The following is a 12,540-nucleotide window of genomic DNA, read 5'->3' as shown; positions in this document are numbered from 1 at the left end:
TTCCTGCCAGGTAAATGACGCTCCGCAACGTGGTGACGTCATTCGGATAGAGGAGCATGTAGATAGCAAAGAATCAGCAAAGTCATCAACTGTATGAGGTATGGGACAATCAGTAATAGTGGGTGCAGAATTAAGGAACACCACAGAAAAATTAGCCACAGTTTCAGAATTAATTATGCACATAGGGCGTCGGAGGCTCTCAGGGTGCAGTTCTGTATTGCATAGATCAACATCAAAAACAACTGGGAAGTGATCAGAGATCCCAACATTGTCAATGTCTTAAATACAAATGTCCAGGCCATATGAAAAAAACAGATCAAGGGTATGGACTTTAAAGTGGGCTGGTTCATTTACCCACTGAACAAGGTTAAGAAAGTCAGTTAGAGCAAGAAAGTCTTTGGCTAATGGATCATCCTTACAACAGATATGAATATTAAAATCACCAGTCATATTTAAAAAGAACAGATCCTAATAGATCAGCAAAGTCCTGAATAAAAGCCTTGTTGTATTTCGGCAGTCGGTAGACCACAACACACAGAGCTTTAGAAGAATTGGCCAACTCCATTAATTGGACTTCAAAGCCAGGGTAGGTAGTGTAGGGGAGCTGCCGAATTTTATGGTTATTTTTTAAAAACGAGTCTAAGCCACCACCTCTGCCCGTAAGCCTAGGTGAGCTGAAGAAAGCACAGTCTGGCGGGACAAGCTCAGAGAAGGAGAAGGACTCACCAGGGTGAATACAAGTCTCCATCAGGAACAAAACGTCCAGCCCCGAGGCAAGGAAAAAGTCATTTAAAACAAAAGTCTTATTCACTAGCAACCTTACATTTAGTAGAGCCATCCGTGTCATGGGCGCCATGTCCCTACTCGTAGCGCGTCGCAAACGGCTTAGGTTGCTATGATGAACGCCACCTCTGGAAGACGTTATCCAGGTATGAATAGGCAGGCATGCCACTGGGAGGGCTGGGTAGACTTGCTGTCCGACGGAGCAGATCCACCGAAGGCTAAGCGATCTGGCAAGGAGGCAGTCATGGGAGGAAGAGGGAGGATGTAGAATATCCATGCTAGCATGTGGATTAGCCATAGCCTGTGCTTTAAGGTAACCATTAAGACAGATGCGAAAGCCACTCTGTTTGCCCCGCTTCCTATAGTGTTTCTTGTACACGATATGCTGGTGGAGGAGTCCGATCGTGACAGGGTGGCGTCTCCCAGAGTCCAGCATGGATCCGAACCATAGGAGTGAGAGAATCGAAGATTTGAAAGTGTTTGGTGGTCATAAGTAATTAGTGCATTGCCACCTAATGACCATATTACCAAAAGAATGAGGAGTACAATGCAAAAGTCAGAAAAGAGGAGTCGAAAGGAGAGGCGAAGACAGCTGAGCACAAAGGCGTCATCTTTGAATTTGACAGATGCGTCCCTGTTGACTTGAAATCATTAGTATGTGACACAAATGCTACAACAAAGGCAGATGTCGAGGCGACGATATACCTGCTGCGTGGTCTGTGGCTTTTCGTCAGACGCAGCTCCGGCGGCCTGCCACGCGTCCAATAGCGGCGACGCTGCTGCTCCGGCGGGCAGCCATGGGTCCGACAGCCACAGTGGGCGGTCACGTGTCCAGTGGCGGGGGCGTGGCGGCGGCGGCGTGGCAGCTGTGGCGGGCGACGATCAGGGGCGGATCTAGAGAAATTTTCTTAGGATGCCAAAGAAATCAAATGGGATGGCAAAATCAAAGCCTTTTTTTTCCCAAACACATATGCAGGTGGTTACATATGGTTAAAATAATTCAAATGCAGTAAGTATACACTTTTTCATAGAAATATAGTCTATAACTTAATTATTGTCTGTAGCCCACATAATTACACACTTTAGTTACATAAAACATGTGAGTTTTGATCTAATGTACTGTATAGTCTGCATAATAAATAAATATGCAGCCCAATAAGTATAAAATCCAGAAAGCTACACATGGGGCGCTTCATTTACAAACACAAGTCTAACTTAAGTTTCACTGTTTTTTGTTAGAAAACAGTCACATTGTTACAGCTGAAATTACACAAAATGTCAGAAATCTGCACTGTCATGAACAAAAATTTAAACCTAGTTTTTCATGATTTGTTGGATTAACCCACTGAGGTCTGAAATACAACCGGCCATTTTTGACTCCTTTTAGTTGTATTTGTATGTGTTTATTTGTATTTCACCCTCAAATTGTTTCATTTTTTTCCCCGTTGCCTTGTTTGGTATCTTTTCAGCTCAACTGAATTTAGTTGTTTTTTTTCACTCACATACTGCTTTAGTATTACTGATCTGAAATCACACAAATAACTTAAAATCCTAGTAGTATTTCTTTACTGAAAAAAAAAACAGACATGTTGAGTAAATTTTTATAACTTGAAATGCAAATATAAAATGTACATTTTGTAAACATAAACAGCTATTTATCTAAAAATGCAGCCAATACACCTGACATTTTTTTTCATTTTCTACAACCATTTAAAAATATTACTAAAACTAAAATGAGAGAACAATCAGGTTTCGCAATAAGATGCCCCACAAATGATGCGTGCCAGTAAAAAAAAGTTTGTCCACCAAAAGACAGAGGAGAACAGCACAGGGACAAACCTGCAGGCCTGACAACAGGAGATGTATCACTCTGCTGGTTTTCTACTTAGTGACAGTGTTTACATTGCAAATGTGCCTTTGTGGCATTCATTAGTGCCCTCACTGACACACAAAACAAAACAACAACTACACAACAGAACAACTACACAAGACAACACAACACACTAAACGTTACAAATCTCCCACAGCTAAAAACTCTCTCGCTCTCTCTCACTCGCTCGCTCGCTCTGTCTCGCTGCCGTTACCGTCACTCCCAAAACTCTCACCTCTTCCTAAACAACCAAATCCCACGTGTTGAATTTTTTTTAATTGGTGGACATGGTACATTTTTCCACCGAAAGGAAACGTGGCTTTATTTCTTTCTTTACTGTTTTCACGCTGTCCTTAGAAAACGCTTAAAACACACACACACAAAAACGTGACGACAGTTTTTAGAAAAAAGCATGGCCAGTGTTGGGAAGGTTACTTTTAAAATGTATTCCATTACAGAATACATGCCCCAAAATGTATTCTGTAACGTATTCCGTTACGTTACTCAATGACAGTGAAGTATTCTGAATACTTTGGATTACTTAATATATTATCATGCTTTTTACAACAACGTGAATGTACTATTGCTGTGTGATTTATTACTGTTACTGAAGGTCCGCGGCTCCGAACTGTAGTAAAGGGACCTCTGGCTAATACGGCGGGGTCCCTGTCGGCTCGTAGCCGAAAAATAGCTTTACTTTGTTGTGTTGGTCAACTTTTCTTGTGAGAGACAGAGAGAGGCGTTGACAGGCTGCTCCAACGGAACTTATTGTTTCGGAGGAAAACACGAACACAGTGTACAGTCGAGTCTTAATAGCTTACTTACAACTGGGCTCGTCAGGCACTCTTCTTGGCTGAAGTGGTTATTATTATATTTACATGCTTCCAGCTCCCGTTTTTCCTCGATGACAACTCGTACCTTTCCACTCCCCTTTTTCTCCCTCCTCGCTCACAGACACATAATGTGTATGGCAGTCCATTCTCCCTGCAGCACGGACTACACTGCCCATGATGCTACATTCTTTAGAGCTATGCTTGTAGCATTCTGCCTGTTAGCTTAGCACAACAACGAAAAGGCGCTCTCTCACCCAGGAAACACACAGTCGCAGAGAGAGAGAGCGTCGCCCTGTAACCATGGAAACCGTAACGCTGCCGCCTGGAACAACAGAACGTAGCTGTCAAACAAACCCAAACAGTCCTGACCCGCGACAATATGAAACAGGAAAGTACCGCAGTGTAATTCATTTATTTCAACAAAGTAACTGTATTCTGAATACCACCTTTTTAAACGGTAACTGTAACGGAATACAGTTACTCATATTTTGTATTTTAAATACGTAACGGCGGTACATGTATTCCGTTACTCCCCAACACTGAGCATGGCTTATATATATTATCATAACTCTGGATTTACTGGCCTGTACTTAAAATGTAAAAACTTTGAAGTCCGAACTTTCAATGTGGGCTGAAATAGAGACTCAGCTGGCTGCAGCTTGTTGCTATGTCAGCTTACATCAGTCGTGTGATTTGGAGGTGCAGCGTGTCCGTGGACCACGGAGGGTTAATAACACTCACCTTCCTTCCATTTCCACAATGTCACATCCAACCACCTGTGTAAAAAGCGAAATTCCCATGGTGTTTTATATAGCATTTATATTCACTGTTGACTGTAACTGCGCTCAAACTGTTAATGCTATCTTATTTTAATAAACAACACAGTCATATGCAAAACTGGGGTGGCACTTGGGGTGGCAAGGGATCATTTTAGGGTGGCACTTGCCACCCATGCCACCCTTCTAGATCTGCCCCTGGCGACAATGTAGCACAACACACGATCCACCATGTGCTGGCCATGCAAGTTGTAGACATGGTGCCTGTGCTGCTGGACGTGGGCGGCGTGGAGGGCGCGCTGGACGTGAGTGGTGTGGAGGGCGCGCTGGATGTGGAGGTCCCTCCGGCACGCCGACCTCCAGCTCTGGCTGAGTGGGTCCCTCCAGTTCGCTGAGCTCCTCCGGCTGCGGCGCGGGGCTCCTCCGGCTCGCTGAGCTCATCCACGTGTGGTGCGGGCTCCTTCGGCTCACTGAGTTCATCCGGCTGCGGCGCGGGGCTCCTCCGGCTCGCTGAGCTCATCCACGTGTGGCGCGGACTCCTCCGGCTCGCTGAGCTCCTCCGGCTCGCTGAGCCCTTCCACTGGCGGCGCAGGCTGTGGCGGCGCAGGCTGTGGCTGATCCTGATCCAATACCAATACTCTGTACAAAAACGTAATGTTTAATTGTATTTTATAAAACAATATATAGTTGTATTATGTAATTGTAATAATATAGCTTCATAATGATTACAGGACATCACACTACTTGTTCTTGTTGCTTAATAATGCAGAATTATCATATAGAAATAAAAAAAAACCTGAAGTTGTGCGCTATTTGAGCATGTTGCCTGCCTGCAGCACTAAAGGACTCTGCGAGAGACGTCTGTCTCGCCCTAGCAGCACCTGTCCCTCTCCTCCTCTTCAGTTCGCCTCAACATAAGCTTATCATATTCTGTAATATGATTTACTCTGAGGTGTTCAACTCCTCACTGTCTTGCCACATGTATCGCAAACCGCATCTTGGCTGTTTGTGGAGGTAAAATACGTCCACACATGATTCAGTTTACGCTCAGTCATTGTCGTCAGTGCACACGCCAGGGACTGCGACACATTTATACAGCCGTATGACTATGAAAGGCGTAAGAGGAAGCAATTCCTTCCAATTTAGATGATCTGAATGATATAGTTTCTTTCCACTGTGTTCCTGTTAATGAAAAACTACAAATTCACCCCAAAATACTAAAATGTCGATATTTTAATATGAGAATCGATTCTAGAACATAAATTACCGGTATCAGAAGAATCGATATTTCAATATCGATCCGCACGCCGCTAACAATTAGAACTGTGTGTATTTGTCAGTGCATTATACCAGGGAGCACTTAGCTTTTAGATTGCTAATGTGGTTCTCCATAATGCTAACATTGATAATGAATGTTATTTTGATGGGCGCTTTTACAGTCAGCTCTTAAGGACTGGAATTGAATTGCCTCTACTGGAAAGGGTTATGAAAGGCTGACTGTGAAATGTCAAGTTCTTGGTTTTATGTTTATCTATTCTCTATAATCTATTCAATAGAAAAATAAAAAATATATATTATCTTTTTCAGAGAGTAGTTCTTACAAAGTAATCACAGCAAAAATATTTTTGTGGTCTAATTGTGCTCCATGCACAATTGTGCTCAACAAGATGTCATAAGCTTAATACACTAAGTGAATATGGGAGTAAAAACTCCAAAATTAGCTGATGAACAAAGTACAGAGGCTACGCTACCAAAATATCTACTGCTACTGTAAACTGAAATTAGTTTATGAGAAAGTCAAAGACAAAAAGTCAAAGGTATTAAACATCCATGTACCTGTTATCATTATATAGATTATTACCCACTTCCATGCTGCTCTTTACACTGAGGAGAATAAACAGTACATCAGTTTGGTCTTTCGCTGAATGCATGAAGCTGCATACAGAGTACATGATATTTTCTCTGACAGCAAAAACCCGATGGAAGATCAAAAGTCTCATATATATATATGGTAAATGGCCTGCATTTGTATAGCGCTTTTCTAGTCCCTAAGGACCCCAAAGCACTTTACATATCCAGTCATCCACCCATTCACACATACACTCACACACTGGTGATGGCAGCTACATTGTAGCCACAGCCACCCTGGGGCGCACTGACAGAGGCGAGGCTGCCGGACACTGGCGCCACCAAGCCCTATGACCACCACCAGTAGGCAACAGGTGAAGTGTCTTGCCCAAGGACACAACGACCAAGACTGTCCAAGCCGGGGGTCGAACCGGCAACCTTCTGATTACAAGACAAACTCCAAACGAGTTGAGCCACGATCGCCCTATATGTATATATTTGTAATGTGTAACCTTCTTCGTGACTGAACATCATTATGTAAAAGTCCAGACTTTGAGCTTCATCTGGTGATAATGTGCAGTATTTGTACATAACAAAAAGCAAAGCTTGCTGTCACACTGTTCATGAAGTTCTAGTTTTGTCTGTTTTCTGAGTGGGCCTATAGTGGAGGTCTGAAGAGGATTTTCCTTCTGAGGAAGCTGATGGTGAAAATAAGAGTTCCCTGCGATGACCTTCAGTCCTCCTGATATTTCTGAAAGAACGTATGCCTTGGTGAACATATGCAACAGACACAAGACAGCTATGATGAAAGAAAGAGAAGAAGTCTGTCTTCTGGACCCATGAATCCAGCTTGTTGTTTCCCCCCAAAGTAAATGCAGCTGATCATAGAATTGTTGTTAAGTAAAAACAACAAATTAAACCTCTAGAAAAACTTCAACTGCTGTGTTTTTAAATTTAACATGCAGTTGAAAGTTTTTAGTTGAATGTTGAATGTTTTAGTTGTTTTTAGTTGAATGTCAAAGGCCTCCCTCTCTGTTTAAAACGAGGGTAACAAAAACTAAGGAATGACAAATTACTTAATTATTGGCAGCAACACAGGTGTGTAGGATGGCTAACAACAACACTATAACATAGTGCGTATGCTAGCGCCTAGCGCCTAGCGCCTAGCCTAGCTAACTCATCAACAATAGGAATTCAGAATGATGCTACATGTTGTATAGAGCAGCGGTCCCCCCCCCCCCGGGCCGCGGGTCGTTTGGTCCCGGGCCGTGAGAGTTGAGCCTCGGGTGTGGAATTGATGGTTTTCAGGGTTTTTTATCATTAACTCGGTTTCCCTGGGTCTTTCCCGTGTTGTAGTTGTGTCTTATTTTAAAAGAAATATTCACGCGTTACCATAGTGACCAGAAAGCATTAAGGAGCAGAGAGGAGGGCGTTACTCTCAATATTGTTGGCGCATTTCAGGAGGACGCTGCTAATAAAGTTACACAATTACACACTGAATTTGCGTTTATTGTTATATCTACAAAATACCAGTTTTTGTCGTATCTTTTATTTTGTTGTATTTACCCGCCACACCTTAAACGCCGGTCTGTGAAAATACTGTCTGACATGAAACCGTCTGTGGAACAAAAAAGGTTGGGGACCGCTGGTATATATCTATAAGATGTTAACGTGTATTCCTTTTGCAATGTATCATTGTGGTTGTATTTACCTTAGTTTAACAAGCCATTAGACACAGTAAAACCACCAGCAGAGATCGTTAAAAACAACCAGAGCAGTGAAGCTGTGTAAAAAGTGCAGGGGGAAGTTTGTGTGATCACATCCAGTGGGTGAGTGGGTGGCAGTATCTCGTTTCAAAAATGTGACATGGTAGCCCCTATAACTGGAAAATTTTGGCTTCACTTTTATACGGTGAGAGGAAATGGAGCCATGTTGTGCGTTTTTATACAGTTGTTGCTCAGACCTAACTTATTAAAATGATTAGTATAGTGTTAGAACAAGAAAAACAAGGTTAAAATATGAAACTAAATGTATTAAGATACATGGCTAATGAAAACTGTGATTTTCCCTTTGCAAAAAGCATGACTGCTGATTCTTCTCTGACCTCTCTGTTTATGTACATTTCACAGGTCCATGGGGTCGTTGTATGGGAAGTGAATGTGGTCCTGGAGGCAGCCAGAGTAGAGCGGTATGGTGTGCTCATTCTGAAGGTTGGACCACCCTGCATACCAACTGTGACCAAGCAGAACGACCAGACAACCAGCAGAGCTGCTTCAGGGTGTGTGACTGGCACAAAGAGCTATATGACTGGCAGCTGGGTGCCTGGAACCAGTGTGTCCCAGTGATGCGCAGTGCAAGGGTGCAGCGTCCTACTACGTGCACTCAGGGAGAGGAAGGAATTCAGACCCGTGAGGTGGGATGTGTTCAAAAAGCAAAGGGGGAGCCTGCAGAAGATGCAATCTGTGAATACTTTGAGCCCAAACCACGCCTAGAGCAGGCCTGTCTCATCCCATGTCCTCAGGACTGTGTGGTGTCTGAGTTTAGCCCATGGACTCCCTGTTCTAAAACCTGCGGGATAGGGTTACAGAACCGCATTCGCTTTGTCCTGGCTCCACCATTGTTTGGTGGGGCAGCCTGCCCAAATCTGACTGAATTTCAGACATGCCAGCTAGGTCCCTGTCAGGGAGAAGAGAGCCTTTACAGTCTCAGGGTGGGTCCCTGGGGCCCATGCACTGTTCCACTGCCAAGGCAAACCCGACAGGCAGACAAACCACCAAGAGAGAGTGAAAAACAACCCCGGGAAAGTGATAAACTTTCTAATGAGGGAGACAAACTCACCAAAGAGGGTGAAAAACCACCCAGAGGAGATGGCAAACAGACCAGAGAGGGTGAAAAACAGTTAAAAGAAGGAGACAAACAGCCCAAAGACGGCGAAAATCCACTTAAATCCAAAAGAAAACTGGGCAGGGGAAACAGGAATAGGAAATCAGACAGGCCATCGCTACTGGCTGATCGGCCGAAACGACAGAAAAAAGCGAAAAACAAAGAAAAAAGAGAGAAATTAAGAGAGAAAGTCCAAGAGAGGTTAAGGGAGAGGGGCAAAGCAAAAGATGCTGAGACCAGAGAACTCATCAAAAAGAAGAGAAACAAGAATCGTCAGAATCGCCCGGGAGGAAAGTTCTGGGACCTACAAACTGGTTTTCAGACCAGAGAAGTGACCTGTGTGCATAAGAGCGGGGCTGTCGAAGCTCTAAGGTAACCATGACTGAAATACAATAAAGAAAATAAACTGTTATCTGTGATGTCATGGTTCTATCCTTCATAGAGTATTGATATCATTTTCTTTGTCAGCATGTTAGCTTGTCTTCTTTTTTTAAAAATCATTTACAGACTGACAGCTATAGTTAAATCTTTGAGATCTGATATTTGAGCTTGTCTTAGAGTTGACAATTGTTATTCTATTCATTACTGGTTTTAAATTAAACTCAATGATAATTTCATTTTTTTAATAAAGATGAAAAATCACCCAAAAATGTGTTTTATAAATATTTTATCTTGCCCCCATTAACAAGATTACTATCAGTTTTAATTGATGAAAACGTAACATAATTAATATACACAGCTTCCAAGCTCAATCAGTGTTTTTGTATTCATTCATTTTTTTTCTTTTAAAAACACAACTTGCATCCATCAAAAGCTGAGGCAGGAATAGGCTGATGTGGTTATAGCACACCATAAACCACAACCTGATTCACTGGCTGGCTGCAGGGATATCAGAGACACAGCTGACAAAGTTGTTGCTGTCAATGTTTAAGCAACTCAAAGATCATATAAGTTAAGTAGTACACACAACTGGTTAGTTTGTAGCTGCCTTGATAGGTTACTGTAGGTCGGTGCTGATGTTTTGGTATTTGAGAATGTTAACTCTGAATTAAACTAAGTGGTATTAAACGTATGAGCCACCCAATAACTGCCACATTTACCAAAATACAGTTGCTGATTTGTTTGTTTGTTGTTTTTAACTTAAAATATACAGTAAATAATTAAAAAGGCTAATAAGCCCAGGGTTTAAATTACTCAATGTCAGTCAATGTGGCAAACATAATTGTTAGCTTTGAGCATCTAACCACAGACTAGAGGACTGGGGGATATATACAGTGTTAACTTTGGATCTGAAATCTAAAATTTAGTAAATTCAGTAACTTTACACTTTACACATGAGCCATATAAACCTTAATAAGAAACAGGCCATTTAACATCTAAAGCCTCATATGGTCATAACCAAAACATGATGCAGAGGCTTGCAGGTCAATTGAGGCAAAATGAGAGTAAAATAAAACAATTAACACAGAAAAGCAAAGAAAGTGTGCGTGTTAAAATCTAAAACATACAGAAAAGAAGAAAAATGGAAGTGTTAGAGAACCTGAAAAAAGAGAAGCATCACATCATTATCGCAAATAATTTTCTTTTGAAAAAAGTAAAGCAAACGCAGTGATAAAAACAACAAGAGCAAAGCCATGGCCTGTGGAAGCAGCCACAGAAAATATAAATAAATGACTTGGATTCTTGGAACTTCAATATGCCGATTATCACATTAGCTGCCTCAGACAGAGAAAAGCCTTGGAGTGAACGAACGGTAACAACAGAAATGGCCACTGAAATGCAGCTCGGAGTTCTGATTCTGATTCGCACTGACTTCCTCTTTTCTTCTTTTCTTTATCTGCCAGCTTTCTGTGAACCCGAGGATATTGTGTTTATACTATAAATATGATCAGTGATGTTTCAGTGATGCAACTGTCATACTTAAATGTTGTGCTTTTGCTGCAGTCATTTTGCACACAGATAAAATATTGCATAATTATAAAGCATTCAAATATTTTTTCTTTACATCAAACCAAATTTTAGCACGTCATACAGCCTGTTCTTTTTAATAACTCTTATATTATGTCAGTTACAGTATTTCTGTTTTTCCTACAAAATATAAAAAATGTGGATTGATTGTGACTTTTGCACAGTTCTAAACATGTTTTATTACATTTAAGTGGTTACATCGAGTACATTGCTGTCTTTGTTTTCATGTTCTACAGCCTATGCTCTCAGGAGACTTTGCCAGTGACCTTCCAGGCTTGTGTGATAACCAAAGACTGTGATGTGACTGAATGGTCCAAATGGTCTGCTTGCACCAAGGAGTGCTATGACCCCACCAGTCCCAAGGCGGTGTGGACTCGCACTAGAAAAGTGACCCAGTTCCCTGTGGGTGGAGGAATAGATTGTCCAGAGTTGGAGGAGAAGGAGCCCTGCACCCCCCAGAGTGACGTGGTACCACCCTGCATTACGTAAGTACATGTGCTTAACTTAATGTACGATTTTCTTAAAGCAGCAGAAAATGACTCGTTATTATGAACTTCTAGACCATACCTCCCTGTGGTAGACCGAGAACAAGGCCAGGTTGTACCTCACGTCTTTCCCACCTCTTTTTCTGGGGTGGTACAGGGCGGAGTAATCTTCGTCCATCTCAGGCTTCAAAACACAAAATTCTATTTTTTTTTCTGTGTTATTGCTGAAAGAAAACACTTTCTGCATACTGACTCAGAAAAACAAAATCTGTCTTTACATGAGAAAGATCTAACACAATTAACTTGTGTCGTGTTCAGAATTTTTGGAAGGAACCTCAGGAGAAAGGTCTGTCGTTTAAAAAAGGATTTACCTTTCTTTTGGCAGTTGAAATTACAAGTTTACACAGCGCTGTGGACCTCCAGCATGTCTCACAACAAGGATGAACTTAAAGTGGGCTGTACAACATTATATAGTGAGACAAAAACATAGATTTTAGCAGCTATCTTCCTCCTGCATGGACGTGGCAGTCTTGGTGTCTGCTGCGAAGCATCCTCGTATTTCCATGACCTCGTCTGGTATCTGCTCCATCGCCTGTAAGAGACAGAAAAGCCTTGATAATCTGATGTTATTATCCATTGTTCTTCTAGTGATTCAAAATTGGTTTAAAATATCATGTTCGGGACTCTCTGACCCAGAGACGTATTCTAATCATAATCTATGTGTGTAAGCGTGTTTGCAGTCATTTCCTACAATATATCAGTCCGGACATCACGCCGAACGAAGCTTTTGACCTTCAAAAGACTGAGTGCCAACTCTCATGAGCACATTTGCAATGTGTGTATGAAAATAATTATAACCGCTTATTTCAGTAAGAGAAATCAAACATCTTCAATCCCAACACTTGGTAGAGACATTGCCAGAGTCTGAAACACCAAACTCAGTTTTCATATGGACTGACTCAGAAACTGAGATCTCAGTGACAACTTTCATTATATCTGCCTGCTCAAAGTCTTAAAAACCAGACAGAGAAACGGGTATTACTGCTAGAAAAAGACAGAAAATTCACAATTAACCAGCGCAGAAACAAAAAGCG

General features: G+C 41.9%; 1 protein-coding gene across 1 annotated transcript in view; it reads left to right on the top strand.

The window, feature by feature from the left end:
* The window catches only part of thsd7aa (thrombospondin, type I, domain containing 7Aa), a 184,660-nt gene that overhangs the window by 37,118 nt on the left and 135,002 nt on the right, over positions 1 to 12,540 (top strand). The window contains exons 2-3 of the mRNA XM_085377919.1: positions 8,240 to 9,365; positions 11,198 to 11,446. Of these exons, the coding sequence (XP_085234045.1) occupies positions 8,240 to 9,365; positions 11,198 to 11,446 (1,375 nt within the window). The remainder of the gene's footprint in view (positions 1 to 8,239; positions 9,366 to 11,197; positions 11,447 to 12,540) is intronic.

The sequence above is a fragment of the Diplotaxodon limnothrissa genome, linkage group LG18 (assembly GCF_057381915.1).
Source record: "Diplotaxodon limnothrissa isolate DT_005_m linkage group LG18, D_limnothrissa_male_GT1.1, whole genome shotgun sequence".
Taxonomy (NCBI): domain Eukaryota; kingdom Metazoa; phylum Chordata; class Actinopteri; order Cichliformes; family Cichlidae; genus Diplotaxodon; species Diplotaxodon limnothrissa.
This window is presented reverse-complemented; position numbering and strand designations above follow the sequence as displayed.